General features: G+C 37.9%; 1 protein-coding gene across 1 annotated transcript in view; it reads right to left on the bottom strand.

The window, feature by feature from the left end:
• Positions 1 to 27,170, bottom strand: part of AK8 (adenylate kinase 8) — a 170,865-nt gene that overhangs the window by 91,013 nt on the left and 52,682 nt on the right. The window contains exons 6-9 of the mRNA XM_043987061.1: positions 10,635 to 10,716; positions 10,448 to 10,519; positions 7,503 to 7,703; positions 2,745 to 2,876 (exon numbers count right to left, since the gene is read on the bottom strand). Coding sequence (XP_043842996.1) covers positions 2,745 to 2,876; positions 7,503 to 7,703; positions 10,448 to 10,519; positions 10,635 to 10,716 — 487 coding nt within the window. The remainder of the gene's footprint in view (positions 1 to 2,744; positions 2,877 to 7,502; positions 7,704 to 10,447; positions 10,520 to 10,634; positions 10,717 to 27,170) is intronic.

Below are 27,170 nucleotides of genomic sequence, written 5' to 3'. Positions count from 1 at the left end.
GAGTTCCACCACTAAGGGCTATGAAGTTGGACAAGCTTCACAACTTGTTCCCCATCTCTCAAATAAGGAAGTTGGAACAGATGATCTCTAAAGTCCCTTCCAGCTATAAAAGTCTATATTTCTGTGGCTTTTTTTATAAGCAGTGATATAAGCTGACAACTGCAAAGGATACAGCTACATCATTGTTGTTTGTCCTTCATTCTTGAAAGAGGACCATGACATTGAGGTGATGTCATGACTTGCAATGAATTGGATTTAAGTGAGGGAGGGCTGTGCAAGGTTACCACCTCACTCTCCCCTCCAGAGCCATCTGGGTCCAGTGACAAGATATATATCAGGACAACTGGAGATGGTCCTGGATGTTTAAGGCAATTGGGGTTAAGTGACTTACTCACAGTCACCCAGTAGGTATTTGAGGTGAGATTTGAACTCATGTCTTCCCAACGTCAAGGCCAGTGCTTTATACACTGCACCACCTAGCTGTTCCACAGCTACATTAAGCAAAATGGTAGAAGAGGACCCATTCTCAGCTCAGTTCCACTCCTTCCCAAGATGATGCTCTTTCTGATCCAAATCCTTTTGTTTCATGTCTTTGTTATAACTCTACATTTGTACCCAGTCTAGTCTAAGACACTTACTAGCTGTGTGACCCTGGGCAAGTAGCTTAACCCTAGTTGCCTCAGTTTCTCATCTGTAAAATGAGCTGGAGAAGGAAATGACAAACCATTCCAGTATCTTTGCCGAGAAATGTGGTCACAAAGAGTCAGATATGACTTAAATGACCCAAAAAAGACAACCCCTACATTCAAATATTTAAATTTTAGAAGCAGTGTCTAAAGAAGATTTTCAAGCTCTATCTTCTCCATCTACTCATTTCTGGAACCTTGTATCAGCTTCTATAGACAGCAGTCAGTCACTCAATATGTCTAGACTGACTAGACGTTTGGTCTCATGAACCATCATCCACCATTGTCCATAATTGTCAATTTGTGGTTTCCTTTGTTTTTAAGAAAATGAGGAAAAGTATAGTTTGGTAGTTAGTAAGTGGGTGTATGGAGACAAAGCAAGAAAAGACAAAGCTTTCACTACTTAAGACACAGAAAAATAAAATCCTTTTACTTGCTATAGCAACTCTGTATCTCAGCATAGAAATTCTGTAAATGTGTTAGCTACCTGCCCAAACCTTAGCTAGCTGAACTGAGTTAATTATGTTGTCTTAAATTTGATCAAGGATAGCTCTGTAGATTCTAAAATATTTTAGATGCAAATGCTCAGTTGTCTAAGATAACAACAAAAAAAGACTTCCATTCTAACATATAATCAAGAAATGACAGCATAAAAAGGAAAAATTATGATGGGTCACTCTTTTAGTTTCTTTCTTAGAAAAATTTCACCAGTTAAGTTCATTTCTGTGCTATTAGTTTATGGGGAAAGAATCCAAATAAAAACATTACTGAATGAAATATATTACACAAAATAAAAATAGAGCACAATGATAATTACTTAAGGATAAACTAAAAATTTCATTAATCTAGCCATTTTTTTAAATCAAGTACAATTTGTGCTTTATCAGATCTTCATTCCTTAATGTGTTTGTTATAACTGAACATGTACAAATATAATACATACAGACTACAAGAGCATCTTTAAACCAAGGATGACTGTGCATTTTCTTCTCATTTGTGACAAAATGCCAATATATTCTATTAATTGCAACTAGGATTTTAGTTATAAAAAGACTTGCAAAGCTGATTATATAAGTAAAATCAAATAAAGAACATACTATCTAGACAAATTTGGCTTACCAAAACTAACAACCTTTTACAGTAAGAACAAAAAGTAAAAAAATTTGGTCAAAATATCTATCTTTACTGATCAAATATAATGGATAACTAAGCAATCATTCATTTTATATATGCAAACACAGAGACTCTGACCCTGGTTATTCTGAATAACTTTGGTGTGTAAAGTGAAAGAAATAAAAGCATTTATCAAGCAGAAGATCCTCTAGAAACTTCCAAGAGTTGAAACTGGAGTGGGGAAACAGGTTATTGAACTATATATTATCTTTAAAAATAAAATGGAGGTTGTTTCAGGGTTGCAAAGAGTTTGAGGCAGGGCCTTTAACTCTCACCAACTACACTGCCCTGTCTGGTGCTATTTCCTCTGACTTCCAAATCCTTTATGCTTTTTAACACATGCTGGCATCTAATGCCACCTGGGACCACCCTGTGAAAGGCTAGGAGAGCTCATTTCAATATTTTCTCTCCTCCTGGTGAAATATTTATTGAAATGGTATACAGCAAAAAGTCTCCATCCAGTTCAAAAATTGTTTGGCCTGTAAACAGCACTCTGGGCTGGGATTGTTGCATGCCACCATAAAACAAATAAAGAAAGAAAGAAAGAAAGAAGAGAGCCCACATTATGCAAGATCCACGGTTTCAATGGAGAATTCAAAGTATGAGGGCATCTCTGGTGTATAACACATGAAAAACTACCACTCTAAAGGGTATAAACATGGTGACTAGAAAAAAAATGTTCTAACTGGTTTGGACCTGGATATATGACTTTATTTGGTTAATGTTTTATGGCAATATTTTTCAGGGGAAAGAGTTATTCTGCAGTGATGGATTAACTGAAAAAATGTGTGAGCACATAGCAGAAGAGAAAAAAGATAAATTATCACCTTCCCCCCCCAAAAAAAAAGTTGGAAAGGAGATGGAACATATTTATTGGAAACTTACCATTGATAATGCCATATTTCTGAGCAAGGAGAGCTGCCTGTAGACTTTTCCCACTGCCCGTGGGTCCACAGAGCAAAATCTTTGGAGTAAAAGGAGCATTCGACCGATGCTGGCTTTGGACATAGGTCAGAGCTGAAGAGAAAGGATATGGGGATAATAAATCCAAGGTCCCAAGTAAAAGAAAACCAGCTTACCACACCCTTTGCTTTGCCTTTCTTAATGGGAACAATTATTCCCATCTTTTAGAACACCATGGAAACTCTGGATCTCTGCTGAGTAGCCACCAGAGTGGCAGGGGAAAGTAATTACATTTCAGGGACGCTGCCCTCCATGGAAAGACATAGGAAAGGCAGAGGGGCGAGGAGGGGAGCGATTAATTTCAGGCAAAGCTGCAGAAGCACCAGAGCACTGCCCACCGATCACTATAAAATACAGGGGCTTCTATGGGCTATTCTTTCCCACATGTTCAAAATACTTGTTATTGGTATGTGAGCTGTACATGAATGGAATCAAAAATCAAACAGGATTGTGGACTTCTTCAAGCTTTATTATCATCATCACCACCATCATCATCATGAAAAAGAGGGGTGGCGTGAAGCCCCTAGACTCATTCTATTCTCCCTTGTCAGAATCTGATTTGATTTCTACTGATCATGCCTGGTATTAGATGGAGGGTTCTAATAAATTTATTAGTCCAAGGGCCTATCTCCTGGGAACTTCTAAAGGACGGCAGGATTTGTGAAGAATAATCCGTGCAGCTGCACTCCAGTGACACAAACTTTGTTGCAAGTCCCTAAAGAGATGATGATCAAATAGGTCAGGGAGATGGTGGGGTTTAGCTCCACAGGACTGAGTAGGGTGTGCGTGGCATTTGATGAACAAAGAGAAATGGAAACACGGAGGTGAGATACCTCTGGAAATGAGGTGACTATCATAGCAGCGTGCTTCAGGGGCCAGAGAGTCATAAGAGAAAACAAGTGAGACCACCTGAAGCCAGAGGGACAAAGGCTTGGGGAAGTGAGACAGGCTCATCAGTCCGAGGAAAAGGCAGACACTTTGGAGATCTAACAGCAGGCATTTTACTAGGTTGCAGGCCCCCCCCCTGTTGAAACCGGATCCCCTTCTCCTTAGCCAGGCCTTCTGAGGGAACTAGGACTCAGGCTTTGCAGTCAATTTGCAATTGTAAAAGACAATTAGATTGCAAGTTTGTGTGTAAGGACAGTGGCCTTTGGTCCCAGAATGACTTCTTATTTCCATGACCCTTCTAAATGGAGTTTCTGGTTTCTCCCCCGCTGAAGGAACAGAAGAAGGAGATGCAGATGCACCTGATTTCAGGAAATGAGACATTTCAAAAAGGGGAGGAACTGTTACCTAGTGATGAAATGGTGGGAATTTCATAGTCAACAGTCTTCACAGATCCATAGAACACGGATGGGGACTCAGACTAAAACGGAGATCCCAGAATGTTAGAGTTGAAAGTCACAGCAGAGTAAAGAATGTTAGAACAGAAACTATTAAAGCTGGAAGAGACTTCAGGCCAAATATTGTTAAAACACAGAACAACGAATCTGAAAGAATCCTTAGAATAAGGAATGTCAGAATGGAACAACTCAGTCCATAGAACGTTAGAGCACAAAGCATTAGAGCGAGGAGAGACTGTAGACCACAGAATGGTGACTCTGAAAGAGCCTTGAGAATGTTAAAAAATGTTAAAACATTAAACATTCTAGTTGGAAGGAATCTCAAAGAACCTTAAGTCCACCCTAACTCATCTTATCAATGGGTAAACTGAGGCCCAGAAACATTCTGTGAATTACCCCCCCCCACCAAGGTCACATAGCTAGTAAATATCAGAGTTGAGAGTAGAACTAATATTCTTTTCACTGTAACATGTTGCCTGCATCCTCTCCCCAAACAAGGAAAAGCTGGAGAAAGCTTGCCAAGTAAAAGAGTCTTTTTCTTCAATCCTTTTCACAATCCAAAATGTCTAAAAGCATACACACTACAGGCAAAGCAGCCTGCTTACAAATGGTGCTTAATTTACAGTAAATAACTAAGTTAATTAGAAATAATGATCCCCCAGACAGTCTCAACATCTAATTATTCTTTTAAAAATATCTGGCTGGTTCATACACTGCAGAGAGGAGGGGGAAAAACAAACTAGAGATTATTTTTTTATTCCAATTTTCAATTTATCTCTCTACATTATTAATTAATAATAATAAATATTCAGACAGTCACATTTTTATTTACAATTCTGAGCATGAATTCTTTATGAACAATCATATGAACTTTTAAATTTAATTAAGTAATTTGGAAGTAATTAATGTATAAATTCAGAATCGTGGCATAATATAAACTTCTCGGTTGTTTATCTTGGAAGTACAGTGCTTGTTATTAAAGATCCTTTTGAGATGCAAAATAACTAGAAAATTATAAGTAATCACAAGACTGGGATTTTTTTAAAGTGTAGTATTCTCTGGACTTTCAACTGCTGGTTGATTATTTTTTTCTTCTTCAATTTCAAAATAATAAGATTGTACCTCAGATATCGATCAGGTAAAATCAGGCTTCAGAAAACTAATCAAAGCAAAGGCAACTTACTCATCACACCCCTTCATACTGTAATTCTTCAATTAAATGGTCCAAGGATGGCTGTGTCTATGTGGGTAACAGGATCAAGGGTGATTACTATGGGTATCTGACCTGGATAATTCAATCCCTCAGAGTCTAAATGTCCTTTTCTTTAAGAGGTTTATTCAGATAATTGCCTCAGTTTTCCTCATTGCTCTGTCTGTGTTAACAGATTACATACAGATACTCCTCAACCATCCGGCACTTTTAGGAAATTGGAGAATTTTCCAGATAACTGAAAGTTGAACTTTTAAGCACGGGGCGGGGGGCGGGGGGGGGGGAATATATTTTAAAATGCTAATTCTTTGAAATGGGCATATTTCTAAAATACATTACACTCTTTTTTTTTTAAATTCTTTTTTTTTTCTGTGGGGCAATGGGGGTTAAGTGACTTGCCCAGGGTCACACAGCTAGTAAGTGTCAAGTGTCCCAGGCCGGATTTGAACTCAGGTACTCCTGAATCCAGGGCCGGTGCTTTATCCACTGTGCTATCTAGCTGCCCCATTACACTCTTTTTTGAATAAACAGGATTATTAAACATAATTTCCCTTTTTCTTTATGACTCAGGAAAAGAATGACATTAATTATTGAACTACAGAGGAGCCACAGTGATGTGTTCAGGAACTCACACCCAAATTAAATTACTTCAAACTTTTGAGGTTGACTCCACTTTTTATAGTTTTTCTAGTCTATTACCTCCCTATCATTTCTTTTTAAAACTTTTTTTTCAGTTATCAAGTATGTATTTTCTCTTCCTCCCCTGCCCTCAGCATTTGGCTGAGGGTGCGGGGGGGGGGGGGGGGGGGGGGGGAGACAACACATAATCATTAGGCTTCTGGAATTATGCATTGAATTATGTCTTTGCATTGATCAGAGTTCTTAATTTTTTCAAATTTGTTCCTTTTTACATTATTGTTATTGCATAAATCATTCTCCTGGATCTGTTCACTTCACTCTGTATCACTTTATATAAGTCTTCCTAGGTTTCTCCAAAACTATCCCTTCCATCAATTCTTATGGCACAATAGTATTGTTACATTCATATATTATCATCTGTTTAGCCATTCCCCAACTGGTAAGCACCCCATTAGTTTCCAATAATTTGCCACTATAAAAATAGCTGAAATATTTTCGGACAGGTTAGTTCTTTTCCTTTTTTCTTTAATCTCTCAGGGAATAAGACATAGTCATGGTATTTGGGTCAAAGGATTTTTTTTTGGGGGGGGGGGCATAGTTACAAATTGTTTTCCAAAATGGCTGAATTGATTCACAGCCACAAGCAATGCCCAAGTATGCCTTTTTCCTGAAGTCCCTCCAACATTTGTTATTTTCATCTTTTGTCATTTTTATCAATCTGATGGGTGAAGTAAAACTTTACAGTTGCTTTAATTTATATTTTTTAAATTATCTGTGACGTGGAGCATTTTTTAATTTGACTATTTATAACTTGGATTTCTTTCTCTGAAAACTGCCTATTTATATCTTTTGATCATTTATCAACTGGGAAATGGCACTTAGAAATTTGAATCAATTCCTTATATATCTTGGAATTAGAACCTTTATCAGAAAAAACCTATTGCAAAGATTTTTTTTCCCAATAATTTATTTCCCTTCTAATTTTATCTGAATCAGTTTTGTTTGTGCAAAAACTTCTAAGTTTTATATGATCAGAATTGTTTATTTTTCCTCTTTGTCCCCCTATTTGGTAATGTGGAAATTTATTTATTACAGTAATTTCCTTAACCATATATTTGAAATGAAATTTCTTCTTTGTTCTTCCCAGTTATTAATAATATGACTTTCTCTATCCAAGTCATGTATCCATTTGGAGCAAATCTTATATAGGGTGGCTCAACATTTCTTCCTGTTTTCAGTGTGGCTGCCTTCTCTTCAATCAATCAATAAACATTTATTAAGCAACTACTATTTATCAGGGATTTTGTTAAGCACTAGAGACAAAAAAAGAGGCAAAAGACAGTCCCTGCCTTCAAGAAGATAGGACACATATACAATAGCCTCAGAAATTGTTATAAAGACACTGGATAAATAAGATGTTGCTATATTTTGATGGTTATCTTGAACATTTCTGGAATATTTCAAATGATGCTACGACTTTGTATTTACCTTGGTAGAAGACATCAACACAAGGCTGGTCAGAACTGATAACCTTCAAAATTTTAGGATAAGAAGGGAGAATCCTATTAATGTTCCTGTGATACTCCATTAGCCTCTTGGCCGTTTCCTCCTCAGAGATGCCCAAAGGCGCCCTCAGCCGGTTCTGCACTTCAGGCTCCGAGGGCCAGTCAAAAGTTGTATGATAAACCTCTGGAAAAAAAGGGGGGTAGGAGAGAATCTATTAGAACAAAAGGTCATTGCTCCAAATCACCCAAGCTCTGACCACTGAGGATCAAATACACCATCTTCCACACTTTCTGTATTGGACCTCAATTGATGCTAATATAAAGTTTAGAAATCTTTCATCTACAGAGTCTGGTTACCATCCAAAATTCATTCAATTATTCATCCAATAAATATATTGGACAAGTTCTTAGTTCAGTCCCCAGGTATTCTCTTGGGTTTTATTAGATTGAGCAAGAATTCAATTTCTTTCTGCTTCAGTATATTTGGAAGGGATGAATAATCACAGATTACAACTGAAGAAAACACAGTACAGATAGCCAGAAGCCAAGGTGACTCCTGAATGAAGACTAGTAGAGACCTTCACTGTAAACAAACCTAATTAAGAATGTGTCTATTGATACAAAACAAAATGAGTTGTTGTAATATATTTTCAAGACAAATATAAATGATTTTGTGAATTATTTACCACTTTACACTATCCATACCACTGTTCCCCACCTCCCGTTCTCCAGGTAGAGGGAGAGGAAAAGCTATTTGCCTTGGTCCCTAGCAGGCTTCCTCCCTTAAAAGATGTAAAAGACTCCAACACAATTAGCATCTTCATGTATGCTCCATTTACTAAGGTAGATGTGCAGTTGACTGTCCAAAAATAGCCATAGACATAAAACAACACCCCTAAAGTCACAATCTCACATCACTGATACATTCCCCAAAGTGCCATGGGCTATTTATGCAATTACTATTAGTCTCCTGCTTATAATAGGGTCCTGAGGCCAAATGGAAAGGAAGTTCTCATCTTTCTGGGTTATAACATTAAATCAAAATATTGGAGTGGATGGATGGATGAAGTCCTACACATGAGATAGACTTAATCCTGAATAAATGAATAAAGCATTTAAGTGTTTACAATATGCCAGGGGCTATGCCAAGACCAGGAGACACAAATAGAAAAGCAAGACACTCCCTGTACTCAAGGACTTCATACTTTAATAGGAATTGGGGTGGTGGAGAAGACACAATGCACACAGGAATGTTCAGTTGGATGAAAAGATCCAGAAGTTATAAGTGTTCAGCACTAGGATAGATAATAGAGCCCATGAGGCCAGAGGATGTAAGGGAAGGGCAGATTGTAAGGTCTGGAGGTCCTCCATCTTACCAGAAGAATTGTAATTGGTGGCTTTCTGCTCAGCAAAGTGAACAGCCATGTCCACTGTGTAGGAGGGGGTGGGGAACTAGCCCACCACCATTAGAAAAAGGGGAAAAGGGCTCAATGGTCTGAGCGAAATGGAGATTCTGATTTCCCTTCCATGGGTGTCAACGTTCAGCCATGAGGCAAGGAGAGAAGGGAGGACTGACAGAAAGGTTTTGGGGAAAGGGCACTCATTGGCACTTGTTCCACCAGGCCCTCTGGCACCTACTTGGGATGAGGAGAGAAAGTCCTCTCCCATTCCCCTCATACAGTTGTTAAGGACACATCCTTCCTACAGTGACCTTGGGCAAGGCTCTTAACCTTTCTAATCCCCACTTTTCTCCTCTTCAAAATAAAGAAATTGGATTAGATCAGCATGTTCTAAATTGTGTTCCATAAGATGTGAATAGACATTGTGTGGCAAAAAAATTAATAATAGAAATATGACCCTCTAAAATATCAAAGAGTAAATTATGTATGTATGAAAAATACTACATGCCACAAAATGGTATGTTTGGTATGAAAATATAAACTTCATTTCCTCAATCTTTTTTTTTTTTTTTTAGTGAGGCAATTGGGGTTAAGTGACTTGCCCCAGGGTCACATAGCTAATAAGTGTTAAGTGTCTGAGGTCAAATTTGAACTCAGGTACTCCTGACTCCAGGGCCGGTGCTCTATCCACTGCGCCACCTAGCTGCCCCCATTTCCTCAATCTTAATCTATAATTTCCTTGATTGGTCCTAATCCCCAATGATAGTCCACATCTCCAGGACTCTTCAGATTAGTATTTATGAGTTCTATGAATATGTTTCAAATCCAAAAATTTTCCAAGGCCAATCTACACTACTAGTTGGTCTCCTAAACTCAATATTCCATCTCCCAACTTCATACTCAGGCTGTTTCCTATGTTTGGAATGTACTTCCTCATCTTTACCTCTCAGAATCCTTCCTTCAGTGATCAACTCAGGCACCATTTCTTTTATGAAGCCTTCCCTCACTCCCACAACTGCTCATGTTCTATTCTCAGCTATTTTTGTACTATACTTATCTGTGTACATGCTAAATTCTCCTAGTATAATGTAAGCCAGTTGAGGGCAAAGACTGTTTCATTTTGCCTTTGTGTATCCAGTACCAAAAACTATACATAGTAGGTGCTTAATAACTATTTGTTCAATTGAATTGTCAAATAAATTTGGGGAGTGCTGAATTAGATTTGTTTCTCAGATTTTATGAGTCTATTGATTTATGAATCTAAGAACAGAAGGGGGACAAAAGAAAGAAGGATCACCGTAACACAGCTATGGTTTCCTTATAAGATTGATTCTACCATCTTGGTGTGATTAGTGTCTACCATACTATTTTTTAAACTCTCCATTAGAGGAGACCCATCTGCAGGAGTCAGTCAGTCAGTAAATAATGATTAAACACCTACTATGTGCCAGGCACTGTGCTATGAGCTGGGGATACAAAAAGAGGCAAAAGACAGTCTCCATTCTCAAATACCTCATAATAACATTACCTCCATTGTAAGGATCAATCCGTTTGCCCAGATTTCTCTCAATCAGGACAGTATCTGGAGCACTCAGCACAACTAGAAAGAGAAATGGGGGAAAAAGAAAAACATGTTAAAGATACTGACTGTCTAGTTTGTTTCTGTATTGGAGGAATGTGGATGTCATGTGAGCCTGAGACTGAATGCCACTTACTGACATGCCTGGGAGAGATTCCAGAAGTCTGTATCATCAGTGCCTGTTCTCGAGTTTCAGGAATGCCATCCATGATCCAGCCCTAGTCAGAAAAATCAGGAAAGGCAGTTTTTGAAATGAGGACAATCTCCACCCTTAATTAAACTTAAAAGTCATATGGGAATGAACAAAACCCAAAGGAACAGATGTCACTGTAGATCACTAAGACATTCCCTACCCACCATCCACTCTGCTTCTACCACTACCATATACCCCTCATTCTTTGCTCATTCTCTCTTCTGTATGTGTCTCTCCATCCTTTCTCCCTTTTCTGCTCTCTTTTTCCTATTCTTTTCTTCCTCACCCTTTTTCTTCCCCTAAACTATAGCCTAGGTTTATCAGTGGTCCCTATAGGTTGGTGATCTCTTTCCCTTTTAATCATATAATTTCATCGATTGAGTTAGGAGAACTTGATTGATAAAGGGTTCCCTGATCAAACTCCTGCTAACTTTAAAAAATACTTTTTTTCTTTCCCAAAGTAGCTACTTAATCCTAAATTTGACTTGAGCTATTAATACTGTTTATATTCCTAGGATCATTGACAACCTTCTGGTTTCCTTTGGCTATATGAAGATGGCCAAATATGTGCAAAAAATTGTGTTCCATGGGCATTTAATAAGATTATAGGCTTTTTCCAGGAAACTACCTTCATTCTGAAGTTAAATAACTTTGTTTATAACTTGTCATCATGAATTACTTTCCATTTCAAGCTGCTCCCTGCCCAGTTGTTCTCACTATTTAGAAATATATTTTAATAACAATGGAAAAGGACAAAATAGGTATATGTAGATTACGACATGCTGCCAACAATGATTCGTGCATAAGTATCATAAAAAAGCCACTGGTTTTGAGAACATGTAAGACATGTGGACCAGTCATATATCAAGAATGAGGAATAAGAGATGGACCATCTGAATAATATAGTACGGGTAACTACTATTTTTTTAATCACTCAAGATTAACCTTTTTACCCTACCCACCCTAATCTTCCCATCCCCATTGAGAAAATCAAAGCCCATTACACATATGTATAGTCAATCAAAACAAATTTCCACACTGGCCATATCCTAAAATATATATTGTCTCATTCTGCATTCTGAGTCTTTCACATTTTTATCAGGTGATGGCTAACATGTTTCATTATTAGTCTTCTGGAATCCTGATTAGTCATTATACTGAGAAGAGTTCACCTCTATGTCACATCCATATACCATAACTTGTTCATCTATTCCCCAATTTATAGGCACCCCCTCAGATTCTCAAAAAGAGATATAGTTTTGTACCTCCTTAGAATTAGTTTTGCTTAGGATTAATCTCTCCCTTAATCTACCTCCCAATTCCTACTCTTTTCCCCTTTCTCCCTTATTTCCCTGTTAAATGAAATATATTTCTGTACCCAACTGTGTGTGTACATGTGTATTCTTCCTTCTTTTGACCAGTTCAGATGAAAGTGGGGCTCAAGTGTCAACTACTCCCCTCCATGTTCTCCTCTTTGTAAAGATGTCAATTTGTGTACCCTGATTATGTGAGATATTCTTCCCTAACTTGTCTCTCCCTCCCTGTCCCACCCCTGCCAATTCTCAATGTATGCCTCTTCCCTCTCTTTCCATTCTTCTCTTGATTATTAAGACATACAGAAGCACTCCCAGACTTTGCCTAATTGGATTCCTTCTATGAACCCCAATGATGATAGGGTACACATGTATAATCTTCCCATATTTGAATGTAGTTTATCTTTGTTTAGTCTTTTATCATTCTTCATTCATGTTTATCTTTCAAAGTTTCTCTAAATCTTTGTGCTTTTCATTAGGAATCTTTTGTTGTCATTGTTCAGTCATGTCTCACTCTTTGTGATCCCATCTGGGGTTTTCTTGGCAAAGATATTGAAGTGCTTTGCCATTTCCTTCTCCAGCTCATTTTATAGCTGAGGAAACTGAGGCAAACAAGGTTAAGTGACTTGCCCAGGATCACACAGCTAGTAACTGTCTGAAGCCAAATTTGAACTTGATGAGATGTGCCATCTTGCTGCCCCCTAGAAATCCTTGGAAATCCTCTATTTCATTGAAGATCCATTTTCCCCCTGTTGCATTATACTCAGTTTTGCTGGGTAAGTTATTCTTAGCTGTAAGCCCATATCCTTTGCCTTTGGTAATATTGCACTTCAAGTTCTCTACTCCTTTATACTGTTGGCTGCTAAATCAAGTGTAATCAATCCCAACTGTGGTTCCTCAGTACTTCAACTCATTCTTTCTGGCTTCCTGATGTAATTTTTCTCTGACCTGGGAGCTCTGGATTTGGGCTATAATGTTTTTTTGAGGAGGCAACCAGTGGATTCTTTCTAGTTCCATTTTTGCCCTCTAGTTCTGAGTTCTAGGTAATTTTCTTTTCAGATTTCTTGAAATAAGCTGTCTAGGCTTTTTTATCAGCATTCATAGTCTGATGATTCTTATTTTCTTTCTCCTCAATCTGTTTTCCACATCAATTATTTTTCTAAGATAGCTTTCATTTTCTTGTATTTTTTCAGTGTTTTGACTTTGATTTAGTATTTCTTGTTATTGCCTCATGAAATCATTAGCTTCTATTAGATCTGCTCTAATTTTTTTTTTTTTGGTGAGGCAATTGGGGTTAAGTAACCTGCCTAGGGTCATACAGCTAGTAAGTGTTAAGGTCCTCCTGACTCCAGGGCTGGTGCTCTATCCACTGTGCCACCTAGCTGCCCCAGATCCACTCTAATTTTTAAACAGTTTGTTGCTTGGACAAGACTGTGTACCTTTTGTGCCAAACACTTCCCTTTCCATTTCTTCCTTCCTTAGTTCTCATCTCTTTTCCTTTTTTTTCCTCAAAAACTCTAATTTCATTTATTTTTTTAAATTTAACCCTTATTTTTTTTAACTCTCACTTCATCTCTTCCAAAGATTCTAGTTGGTTTTGTGCCCAAGCTGTGTTTTTTTTTTCTCTGAAGCAATGCTTGGAGATGTTTTAGAGTCATTCTCTTTTGCATTTGTGTCTTGAGCTTCCCTGCCACTCATTATGTGAGGGGTTTTTTAGGTTTGTCTTGGTAGTTAGGGCTGGTATCTGCACTTCTGAAGAGAAGGTCTAGACTGGCCCCGTGGCTACTTTCTTGAGATATTTAGTGTTGTGTTATTCCAATACTTCAGGGACAGTCTAGAGACCTGCAAGCTTTTAGTGCTCCCAGAATGGTCTGATTCAGGGCAAAGTCTGGTTGCTGCCCCCCCTGATTTGAGCGCTACAAGTTTCTGACCAGGGTTTGGGTCTGAGCAAAAAAAGTAGACTGCTGCTGGACTCTATCAGTCGGTCAGAAAACTGTTGGCTTAGAGCATCAGAACTGCAGGCACCCAAACCACTGACTACACAGCAGTTAATATGGAACAATTCAATCTCATTTAATTTAACATTTATTAAGCACCTACAGTGTGCAAGACATTTCATGAGATGATACAGAGACAAAAACGAAAAACCGTCGTTTTTCCTCTCTAAAAAATACTATTTGTCATATGGGATCGGCTTTTGGGGAGAGGGAATCAGGATAACTATGATGGTGTAGGAAACAGGAAACACAGATGAAAACTTATTTTAATTATATTTAGGAAATGTTTAACAAAATAAACAAAAATGCAATACAACTTAAAAGAAAAACAGCTTCTGCTTTCCGTGGAGTTTGCCTTACCCTAGGGCATGCGCATAAGTAAGCAGATAATTAAGAACAAAACAATTTGAGGAAAGAGCGAAAGGCTTCCCATGGATGGTTCACCTGAACTGAGCCTAGGAGAAAGATAGGGATTCTAGGAAGTGGAGGTGAGAAGGAGCACATTCCAGATTTGGTAAAAAGCAAACCTGCAGATGAGGGGGTGCGGGGCGGGGCGGGGGGGGGGGGCACAGAGATAATGGATGGAATGTTGAGCTCAGGAAACAGTGAGTAAGCCAAGTAGGATATGAAGTGGGAGAAAGTGAGTAATAAGAAATCTCTCTTGAAAGATAGGCTGGACTTGTGATGAAAAATGCTATCCACATCCAGAGAAAGAACTGATGGAGTCTGAATGCAGAGTGAAGGTTACTATTTTTCACTTTATTTTTTTCATGTTTTTTTTTTCTTCTTTTGGTCTGTATCTTCTTTCACAACATGACTAATATGGAAATACATTTTGCATGATCGCACATATATGATATATACATATACACACATACACGTACATACACATACATACATACATACATATATATATATATATAATTGCTTACTTCTCAGGGAGGAGAGAGGTGAAGGAGGGAGGGAGAAAATTTGAGACTCAATTTTAAAAAAATGAATGTTAAGGGGCAGCTAGATGGCACAGTAGTTAAAGCACTGGCCTTGGATTCAGGAGTACCTGAGTTCAAATCCAGCCTCAGGCACTTGACACTTACTAGCTGTGTGACCATGGGCAAGTCACTTAACCCCCATTGCCTAAAAAAAAAAAAAAAAGAATGTTAAAAATTGTCTTTACGTGCAATTAGGGAAAAAAATTATTTAAAAAAAAAGAAAAGAAAAATAGGCTGGATCCAAATTCTGAAAAACATTAAAGGCCAAGCTAAGGAGTTTGCATTTTATCGAAGAAACACTAGGAAGCCCCTGAAGATTATTGAAGAGGAGCTGACTTGATCAGACCTGGGCTTTAAGAATCTTGGTCATTGTATGGAAGAGGGGATTGGAGAGGAGAGATACTGAAAGCCAAAAGTCTGCTTAAGAATTTCAATAACCTAGGCAAGTGCATGCAATAGAATGGTAGCTATGAGAGAAGAGAGATGCAAGAGATGTTGTAGAGCTAGACAGTCCATAATATTTAGCAGTCAAGTAAAGTCCATGATGACATCTTCCAAAGTTCCCCGTGATTTGCATTGGATCATGAACTGGTCTGATCTTTTAAGCCTCTTCCAAAGTGTCATATTCCCTTATGTCTATTTCTCCCAACCTGGATTTTACTCTGGAAAAATCTCCAAATAATATCTCAAATTTAGGTCTCTACAAATGTGGATAAGAGGGATCATTACTGGCTCCCATACAAGCATTCAAGGTAGCAAATGAATATGAGTAAAAGACAAACTTTATTTCATACCACAGAAAATACAGAATATGCAAAGAAGCTCATCAATGGATAGACTTAAAAAACAAAGGAGCACACAAGAGTATTTCCCTTTGGAAGGAACTGAACTTGGGTTGACATTGGGGCAACACTGACATTGTGGAGAATCTCACATTCTTCAATGGGTGCCTAACACAATTCTCCTTCCAAGAATCATAGTGCCCCTGCTCCTAGAAGATGGAAAGAGAAGGGATTCCCTCCTCCTCTCCCCTCCCTCCCTTATTCTGAAAAGAGGCACAAGGCAAAAAGGGCCCAGAGCCAACGGTCACTCCTTTACATCAGCCAGCATTATAAAAGCCAAATTGATAAGGGTTGCCTTCTCAAGAGACCTAGCCAGCTAGTTGTTTGGCGTGAAGCCTCAGTCACAGGACATGAATAAGGAGCTCATGTCCTGTCTTCACAACAAAATGCCAATGGGCATGTCCACAATTGCCAAGGAAAGGTGCTCATCACATAACCCCAAAGGCTCTTGCCCTATAAGCCTATCAATGAGCTCATTAAATGGATTTGGCAAATTGCCACTGCCCCCTTTTAAAATTTGCTTTTACAATACCCGCCTCCCCAAAACAAAACAAAACACAACTTTTTGTTTGTTTGTTTGTTTTTCTAGGAGCAATGTAATGTAGAAGAACAACTGAGCTAGGAGTGAAGAGATCTAAATTTTGGTTCTGGCTCTGCCACCAACTTCCTGTATGACTTAAAGCAAATCACTGGCTTTCTCTGGGCCTCTTGGTCTCTCCTAACCCATACAGTGAAGAGATTCCACTAGCGAGTTCTCAAATGTCCCTCTTCCAGTTTTATCATCCTTGAGTTGTCATTTTAAACTGTATGTATAACGTGTACACACGCATATATGTATGTGTAATACATGTTTACACATATCATATACATATATGTTATACACACACATACAGCCAAATAGTTCAAAGAGGATCAGCCTTGGGGGGACTAATTACGCAGATTATTATTTCAAACTCTACATTTTGCAATTGGTAAGACACAATGTTATCAAATGAAAACTAGAAATGAACTGCCAGACTTTGACTCATTGCTGATTTTCCTTGCAAGAGACCTCACTTTAAACCAGACACTTAACAGAACTTAGCAGCACTGAATATATATTTGTTGGAGCCACCCAAATACAAGAACTCCCAGAAAGGTCAGAGGGTAGATTGATAGGCATAAAAGCAACAGTGAAGGTCATGCACAATGAATAACAGTTCATTTACAGAAGGAAGTCAACTTTAACAGAGCAACAGGGTGAGGGTTAACAGAAAACAAATATCTTTCCTGATGTGTTATGTGAAGAGGATAATTTTTTTCAATATTAAAATATTTAGGTTGTAGCGGCTATTGAGTGAAGATAAAAACAAGCCAAAGAGATTTAAAAAGCAAAGAACATTGGCAAAAATCAGGCTTGCTTTCATTATTTTCTTAAATTATACAGCAAAACTCAGAGTCACTGAACCCCTCATTTCTGGAGCTAATGAAGCAACAGTGTTAAAAAAAAATGTTAACAGCCTTTTGCTCCCTTAAGTCCTTGTTATAGCCAGCTAAGTGTTGGATTGCAGATCTTAGAAAAAATAAACATCTACAAATTTAAGTGATACTACAGGAGTACAGTAGAATACCACATTTTTTAAAGAGGCATGGTATTTGAAATATAGATCTTGAATTTGAATAAAAATTTTCTAAAGTTTATCAAATTTCTAACTCTTTTCTTTTCTTTGAGATTTGTAAAAAGGCTGGGGAGTTGTATTTTTTATAGAACAACTATTTGTCATGCTTCAAATCATTTTGGGGAAATAAAGGAGGCTGGTGTAACATCTTCACTCAGTACCTAAAAAAAGGTCTCTGCTTTTAATATTGCATTACTGAGCAATCATTTTAATCTCTCCCATAAATTTTCAGCTGATAACAGTATGTGGTCCAGAGCTTTTAGAACTATTTCAGGGGAACATATCTCACTGACTTCTTTTGGGGAAAGTGGGACATTCCAATTACATAGGAAAAATGCAGCAAATGAGGAACAACTCCCTAATTAGCCTGGCTTCACTGATGCACCATTCTCCAGGTGCAGGAACGAAATAAAAAAGGAATGGAGCAAACCAGCAGTCAGCCGTTCCCAAGGTCTGCTTTCTCAGGCTAGGATGAACGATAAGGTCACCCAGGTGCCAAGAAATGAATTATTCCCTACAGGACTCCTGGAGGAAAGAGAAAGCCAGTCCACATAATAGCAGTAGGGATAGTATCAGAAGTCCAGAGCTCCACCGCAGAGGAAGGCTATTTAGCCAGCCAAGTGAGACGTTTTATCACCATGCCTGCCCAAGTCAGCTGGCTTGGATTCCAAAGAACTAAAGGGAGCCATAAACCAGATCTCTGGTATCAAGGCAGTTTCAATATGGCGAGTCTCCAAGACAGAAGCTCTGAGTCTAGCTGTGGAGCTCAGAGAAGATCTTTCCCTTTCAAGTTGCTCTTAATTTTACAGAGATTGTGTGCAACTGCCCAGCTTCAAAATGGACATCACTCTCTATTCTAAAAGAAAGCACTTTAAGCTTGAGAGCAGACAACTTAATGCCTGCAAATTCCAGTGAAGCGCAAGGTTATAAATCAGTAAAGAGCATCCTATCACTAGCATTATGGGACACCAAACACATGTGGAATAAAAGCTATACAGTTAGGTTTATAAGTCTGATTTCCAAGAGTCTCTGGATTCTAAGGTATCAGTCAATTCCTAATTAGAATATATTATCCATCTTCTTGACACTTCAGTGAAATGTCTATTCCACTCCAGAGCTGCAGCTTTGTTCAGAACAGGTTAATTGATATTCTGATGCATTCTCTCACCATACCCCCAGTGGCTCGGTTCTGTTTTATCACACATCAAAAAGGCCTTCTGCTCAGGGCACCCCATGCACCAGCACGGGGCTGGAGGTCTGAGCAGCTGCAAGGAGTACGGTATCACAGGAGGGACAAGCACTGAGCAGATGTCACAGATAAAAAAAAAAAAAAGACAGTAAAAAAGCAGGAAGACTTGGGAACCAAGCAAGGGGAAACAAGGCACAGCAGAGCAAGACCTGACTTCAAAACACTCCTATCATGCTTTATGCAAACACAGCTCCTTTCTGCCCTCATGATTATTATTAAAGTGCAATTAGCAACTTCACATGATAAGATTTTGTTGCTCTCTGAATCTTCTATTCTGATGAGTTCCTCTTCATCTCATGTCCCCTCATTTAAAGCTTAGATCTGGTGTGTTCCCTTGTGTTTTAAGCTCCTTGAGGGCAGGGACAATGCTTTATTTATCTTTCTATCCTCCCCTACAAGTGCCTAGCAGAGCACCTTACCCTTAGTAGGCTCTAAACTGTTGGTTTAATGAATGAATGAATGAATGAGTGAACAAGTTTTCTCCCAGCACCACCACTTCTGCCTACCCCAAATGCAATCTACCATAGTTTTTCAATGAGTAAGCAACATATCATCTCTAAATTTAGGGAGAATCAGTGTACCCCACTCTTGTTCAAAACCAGATCTGGATCCAGCACTGAGTGCCTTCAGAACCAGATTAAAATGTAATTAGGAAATGCTTAACAAAATAAATAAAAATAGAGTATAACAGAGATAATATTAATTTGTGGTTTTGTAAGTCAAGAGGTGGCCTGCAGGGATCCATTTCTATTTGAGTTTAACACCACTGCTCTATACTATGTAATTAAACTGGTCTTCTAAGTTTACTTAAATACCACACAAAATTCTCTTTGACAACCTATGCCAGCAAGAGGGTCCTTAATTTGAATTCAGGCCTTCGATTTAGATCGCTCACAATGTTTGAAAATAAGATAACTGGGTATTTATGAAAAAATTCAGAGCTTCCAAATAGTTGTGACAACAGGTAATCCAGATAAACAGCAAAAATCAGGTAATGTTAAAAAAAAAATCAAGCCTTACATTATACACACACATATATTTTAAAGTTCTCTTTTAAAAACCCAGTTATGCCTAATACATATTCTTCATACATAACACATACAACCATAATCCCAGGCATTTTGCACCCTTCTGCCAACATTATATTAACCCAGATTAAACATTGTTTATAAAAATAGGTCTATACAAAAATCCACTCTCTTAAATTTTAAAAATTGTAATAAAAGTGCAACCTTTTGGCAGGAGGAATAATAAGTGTTCCTAATCTAAAGAGAGTGATTAATTAAAGGAAGACTTGAAAAAAGATATATTTCAATTATAACTGGGGTAAGCCTAACTAGAGTGTCGATCACTACTATCAGTCAAAAAAACCCACTTCTTCAGGCTACTTTAATCATTAATATATCATCTTAGTCTCATCAGCCCATGGATTGTAGAGAACAAATCCAATGCTGCAAAACAATGTTTTCTGTATATGGGAAGCTAGGCCCATGACTAGGGTCAGGGAATACATATGTCTTATAGGTTCCACATTGCTACTATGTTTGCTGAACTGAATTGAGTTGGACCCACGTTAAACCATATTAATGTAGTAATTATAATTTGAGAGTGCTCACTTATTTACCTAAGAGCCACATATTTAATGAATTTTTTTGAACATGTACGCTGTGTTTTCCTTTTGTAAAGTAGAAATCTGGTGTGATTCTGCCATTATTTTACTTAAGATTTTTATGAAAACCATCAGTTAATCTTCTTCATTATTTAATGACTGCCATTCACCGCGTGAACTTGGTTAAGTCACTTCCATTCTTTAGGTCTCCATTTCCTCATCTGTAAAATGAGCTGGTTGTACTCAATGACTTCTAAGATTCCTTTGAGCTCTGATACTCTATGTTCTATGGTTTAATATCAGCAAGTCTAATCTTCAGGAAGCCTGCTTCTATCTGGGGTGAGCCACACCATACAAAAATCAATTTCATATGTCAGAGAATCCAGTCTGGTATTAACAACAGCAATTACAATATTTCATTTACTGCATTTATCTCCAAGAATTCCCTTAGTTATCTCTCTAATGGTAGATCAATTAGAGGAATAAGGAAACTCAACTAGCTTTCCAGTATCTGTTACTTAGGCTTCAGAGTATTATAACTATTTCAGCAAGATCCATACCTTTTCCCTCTCATCTCAAAGCCGAATTTTCTGCCTAGGCTATCTTTGGTCACATCATACTGAAATACAGGGCTAGTCCACTGCAAACTTGTAAAGTTGGAGAAATGTGTCTTTAATATACTCTCCCCTCCTCTTTCAGCTCCTTCCTTCTCCCCTCTCCCTGATCTGCTACCCCTGACATACTTTATCCCCAATGTAAGCATCTATCTTGATCTCAGCTGGCTGTCAACGAAACCCTGATAAAGTATTCACTGATTCTGGTTTATGGTGTTTCCTTCCCATGGGTGCTTGCATTTTAATAGGTGTCTTTGTACCTTGGCAACATTTTCCATTTTCCATTAACACTTTTAAGTGCCATCTACATTGGTCAAATGTCAAACAAAATTCTTCCATGTGGACTTTCTAACTAAAAACCAAACCAAGCCCACTTCACATTATATAACAAAATACTGTATCATTAATGCCGATGGGTGATCACATCACACAATAGTAAAATTTATTACATTTTAATCTGCATTTATGACTTAGAATTAAAATAGTGTGCCAAATAGAATCTATTGAAATATCCTGAATTACATGAAACAACCAACGGACTCCAAATCTCTAGCCTCAAATCTCTCAGTAAACAATAGTGCAGTCTGGCCGCACCAAAAATAAGGAAATGATCATGGAGTCATACTCACTGTTTGCTAACCCTGTGAGATGAAATGTTCTCACAAGTCTCTGCTCCTAGCATTGTGCTTGCCATAAGTTTTCTGTGTACGCACTAAGACCTCCCCGTCTGATCCCCTGCAATCCTAACTACATTTGTATTAGAGGAACACATAACACATGGTCTCAGCAGAGCTGTTGATCAATAAAACCATAGTCCTTAGAGGATGCATGTGACATCTATAAACCTGTGAGTGTCAAAACAATGGCAAAAAAATTCAGTATTCCTACTGTCAGTGGGATGAAAGCTATGCAATTAATGCTGGTCCAATGACACCACAAGGAAAAATAAAACAAACAGCTGGTGGTACTGTGGTCCGGCATACGACTTCTCGACTCTGTTAACATTTTCAGTATAAAATACTGACTCATGTTATGGGCAAGACAGCATAAATCTGTTACCAAAAATAAAAATAAAAAACTCTGGAAATCTTCCAACTACGAGCTTAAACTTTTGGTTCTATGGTTAAAATGACAGCACAAAAGAAAGGACACAATATTTTCTACATATTTCTTAAGGAAACAGCCTTGGAGTAGAGAAAACAAGATAGGAATATATTCAAGCCTAGTCTACATTCACTGAAATCATATCAGCTGATACCAAAGGAACCTGAGTTTAGGTAACCAAATATAATAATTTAATTTATCAAGTGCTAAATGTATGAAAATCCTATGTATTCATGACACATGAGCATATAACATATATGTGTTACATGCGTGTATATTATGTAAAATATACACATTATGTGTATATAAATATATAATGTGTATATCTGTGTGTGTACATACTGTCTTTGCCAGTTTATGTTCCAGACAACTTTGTCAATGAGTAGTTGGGGGTATTTTTAAGTCCCTAAAATGGTTTACCTTCTGTAATAGGAGTTTCTTGGAACTGGGAAACCTGATTAGGCAAGTCCCTTCATCACCTGTGCTCAGGTTCAGCCAACTGTGGATGTTAATATTTGAAAGACTTGGCACAGGATTGTTGTATGGAAAGCATTTTATTAGCCTTAAGGTACTATGGAAAGATAATTATTATCCTGAATCATACTACATTTGTGATAAAGGGTCTTAAAGAAAGGTCCAGTCAAAAATAAGTTAGGTTGGGGCAGCTAGGTGGCACAGTGGATAGAGTACCAGCCCTAGATTCAGGAGGACCTGAGTTCAAATCTGGTCTCAGACACTTGACACTTACTAGCTGTGTGACCCTGGGCAAGTCACTTAATCCTCATTGCCCAGCAAAAAAAAAAGAAAGAAAAGTTAGGTAATAAACCCTTTCACTAAAATAGAGAAATTATCCCATGGCAATATATCTGAGTATATTATATGCATATATGAAATATATGTACATAACATACTTAACTCTTTAGTTAACTGTCTCTTATGGCTACATTTTAAGATTGTCATGACTGATGAATGTACCTACCAGTTTATATTCTGATATATATAATATATATATGTTAGAAACACATAGTTCTGAATACTGTACATTTGATGAAACTAAATTATATTCACTAGAGCTCAATCGATTGCTTCCTTTAGCATTAGTGGATGTTTTTATACCAATGGATCAAATTTTTATTTCAATTACATGTGGATAGGGGGCAGCTAGTGGATAAAACACTGGCCCTGGATTCAGGAGGACCTGAGTTCAAATCTGGCCTCAGACACTTGGCACTAGCTATGTGACTCTGGGCAAGTCACTTAACCCTCATTGCCCTGCAAAAAAAAAAAAAAAAGTGAATGTCAATTACATGTGGATAAAGGTTGAATGGAGTAGGTAGGTAGGTTAGTAGATAGAGCTCTGGGCCTGGAACTAGCTGTATAACTCTGGGCAAGTAACTTAACCTCAGTTTCCTCATCTGTAAAATGAGCTGGAGAAGGAAATGGCAAACCACTCTAGTATCTTTGTCAAATGAACCCCAAATAGGATTACAAAGAGTGAGATACAACTGAAATGACTAAACAACAACAACAAAGGTTGACTGTGTCTCTCTGCTCATTTCTTCTCTATTCTGAAAACAGGCCCACAGGCACAGTGGATTCACAGAACCAATTATAACAAACAAACCTAGTCAAAATTTTTTCTTAAGTTCTATAGAAAGCGTGAACTCACACCACTGTTTGACAATAATAGCAAGCTCAGGTGGGATATCTGACAAGGAGCCAGAGTGTGGGGAGGGGGAAAGGGAGGTTCTTTTTGAACAGGTAAGTGAAATGGGGTGTTTAGAATTCATTAAACAGGAACAGAGACTTAAGAGAGCCTTCCTCTGCAGACTGAAGAATGTCTTTCATTTAACAGCACCACAGGAAGACAAAAAGATGCAGCACATATGTTTTCATTAGAGAAAATATGGTTTCAGCTAGGGGGACTCAGAGTATCATGGGGCTTTCCAAAGTGTTTGGGAGAGAAGAAAAAGGAGATACTTGAAGACAGAACCATGATTGAAGATCATATTGGCAAAGAAAGACGGAAGGATAAAGTGACCTCCACAGTTGAACATCAGGGAAACTAATTTCTAACTCAATCACACTAAAGGCTCTTCCCTTAAGGCATAAGTATGTCTTAAAAGGAGAATACAGAGAACAGTGTATACCTTGCCTTCTTTCATTACACTCAACAACTTTTTGAACTAGGTCTCACCTCCAAAAGAAAATGAGCTCAGTCCCAAAAGGGAACTCACATGAGTGAAAGAGAAAAAAGAAAGAAGGGGGAGGAGAGGGAAGAGAGCAGTTTATAGCTGGTCTTACAATCTTACTGATTTTTTTTTTTTTTGGTGGGAAATACATTTAATCGTCATGCATCTGGTACCTGAGCTGCTCAGACTTCTTTGAGGCACATAAGGATGAACAACATCAGATACTCATAGTGTCAGGGTTCAGAACTGTAATGGTCTTGCTGGTCTGTAGATTCAAAGGCGCTAGAAGCTGAAATGCCCCATTTGCCTTAATAGGTTTCTCCCATTTGTTTGCTTTCTGCATTCTCCCTTATGCTGTTGTTCTGCTGCCTGGATATATAAGGCTTGTCCAGTACCCTTCACCCAGACTGACTGCTCCTCCTTGGTCATCTGTGGAGCTTCATAAAATGCAGCTTTCTTGATGCCATTGAGAGCTATGGCCTTTTGTGAGTGATAAAACATCAGGGCTCTGACGAGTCACCATAACTATACACAAGTCACTACTTTAGTGTTTTCGTAAGTTTAAAAAACATCTTTTCTGTTCCCCCTATTAGCCAGATATTACCCAGTTCAGCTATGCTAGCATAGTCTAATGGAAGGGAACAAACATTTATTAAGTGCCGACTAAGTGCTTTACAAATATTGACCTCCACAATAACCCTGGAAAGTAGGTGCTATTATGATACTCATTTACATTTGAGGAAAATGAGATAGACACAGGTTAAGTGACTTGCCCAGGGTCACAAAGCAGTGTCTTCCTGTCCCCAGATCCAGCATTCTATCTACTTCTGTCACCCAGCTTGCTCTAAGACTAATTCAAGGAAAATTCAAATTAGGCCTTTGTCCAAAGACCTAGAACCAAAGAATGTGAAGCATATACATATGTAAACATGATTTAGCTAAGTCCATTCTCACAGGCAAAACATAGTTTTCAAAAAGAACACACTATGGTACGTTAGAATGAAGAAGTTCTAGGCAAAGCTTTGCACCTAAGTATGTCACCTTGGACAAGCCACTTCCTATTTCTGTGTCTCAGTTTCCCTACCCGTAAAATAAGAGGGTTGGATTTAGATGACTTTTAAGATCCCCTCCAGATCTGAAATTCTATAACTTTATTTAGATTATGTCCCTGTCTTTTTCATTTATTTGCCCCCAAAATGGAATTAATATACCAAATGATATTTTTACTCTTAAATTATATATTTCATATTTCTTCATATAGAAGGAAATGTATCATCTGAAACAAAAACAGCTGCTGAGCCATTAAATTCTGGTTACAATGGGTAAAAGAACAAAGAAAGTATAAAAAATATTGGTGAGCAAGATGACAAGGTAAAATTGGAAGATTAATTGGTTCTCAAAAACATGGACCTTGGATATCATTGAACAATGATAAGTAGACAAAAGTGCAGAAGACCAGAAAGAGATAAAAAAGAAGAGCATTAATGACCAGGGACTCTTACAAATATCCTAGGGGGGAAGTATATCTATGGATTCTGTATTTCAGATAAGTAAGAGGAAGGCCACCATGAATTTTTTTTCTTTAATGGAGCAATAACAAAAAATTCTCACCAAGAACAAATTTTAAAATTCACTCTAGTCGTGTGGTAGAAATCTTTAGGAAAATAGATTTGAATGAATTCTCCTGAAGTTTAAAGCCCCTTACTTCCCTTTTCTTATCCAAAGCAATTTTCCTTTGCTTATGATAGCATAAAATCAACATGATCATTTAGGCAAATTAAGTCTCTGCTTCTCTTCCCCAAAAGCTATTTTTGTTTTACAGGTAATTAATTCTTGTTTATCAGACAATTAATATTTAATCAGGAAGCTAGAAGGAGCAGAGGATAGAGCACTGGACCTGGAGAGAGGGAGACCTGAGTTCAAATGTGATTTCAGACACTTCCTAGTTGTATAACAACTTCCAAGACCTCTGATTCCTCTTTCTATACACTGTGCTATCTATGGAGCTCTCTTGAGCCCATCTATTCTGAATGTTCTCCTGAGTCCCCAAACCTCAAAGTCATTCTCCTCTCTCTTAAGAATGGCTAACCAACTTAGTACTGGTAGAAGCCAATCTCTTTTGATGTTTCCAATACAAAGTGTTAATTTCTCTTTCTTGAACTTATTTGATGGTCACTTCAAAGAAATTCTTCAAAGAGATTGTGTTAAACCAAAATAAAAGTATTATCTACTGAATCCTGATGAGTTACTTTCCCAATATTTCTCCAGGAAGTTATCTCCAGCTTTATCTCTTGCTCTAAATTATACATTGGGCTTCCTACATAGCCAAATGGTAATAATTAAGTGATAACTGAATTTGCATTTGTTTCAGTTTTCTGAAAAAAGAATATACTTGTTTTACCTGTGTGTTGATGGACCAAAATCCATTCAGATTCTCATCACCTTTACCCTAGACTGTTTTTCAAGATCTTCCTAATTGTTTTTCCTGTATCCAGTCTCTCTCTTCTCCAATAAAGGATGTGCAGTTAGTTAGTCGTTAACATTCACACGTTGAACTTTTGGGACTTTAGGCATTCATATGATTTTATTAGTAACCACATTTTCACTTTTGTGTTGTCAATTGTGTACATTTGTGGCATGATGTCTGCAAGTTTGTGGAGTAGCTAGTACCAGGCAATTCTAGGTAGGTGATCTTGTTCAACCTACAGTTGTAAAGAGCTGCTTGTGCATCAGTTGCATATTTTCATTGCTTGCCTTAAAAACTCAAGTTTTGTGTTGCAATTATGGCCTCAAACCATAGAGCAAGTCCTTTGGGCTCTAAGGTAATGTCAAGATCTCACCAGTCTCAGCTCTTCCTACAGCAATGATTAAAGTCCCAGCAACCTCTCCTTTGGTTTTCAGGGGGCAACCAA

This window comes from Dromiciops gliroides, chromosome 2, assembly GCF_019393635.1.
Source record: "Dromiciops gliroides isolate mDroGli1 chromosome 2, mDroGli1.pri, whole genome shotgun sequence".
NCBI lineage: Eukaryota > Metazoa > Chordata > Mammalia > Microbiotheria > Microbiotheriidae > Dromiciops > Dromiciops gliroides.
The sequence above is the reverse complement of the archived record's forward strand: the minus strand, read 5'-3'. Positions and strand labels throughout refer to the sequence as shown.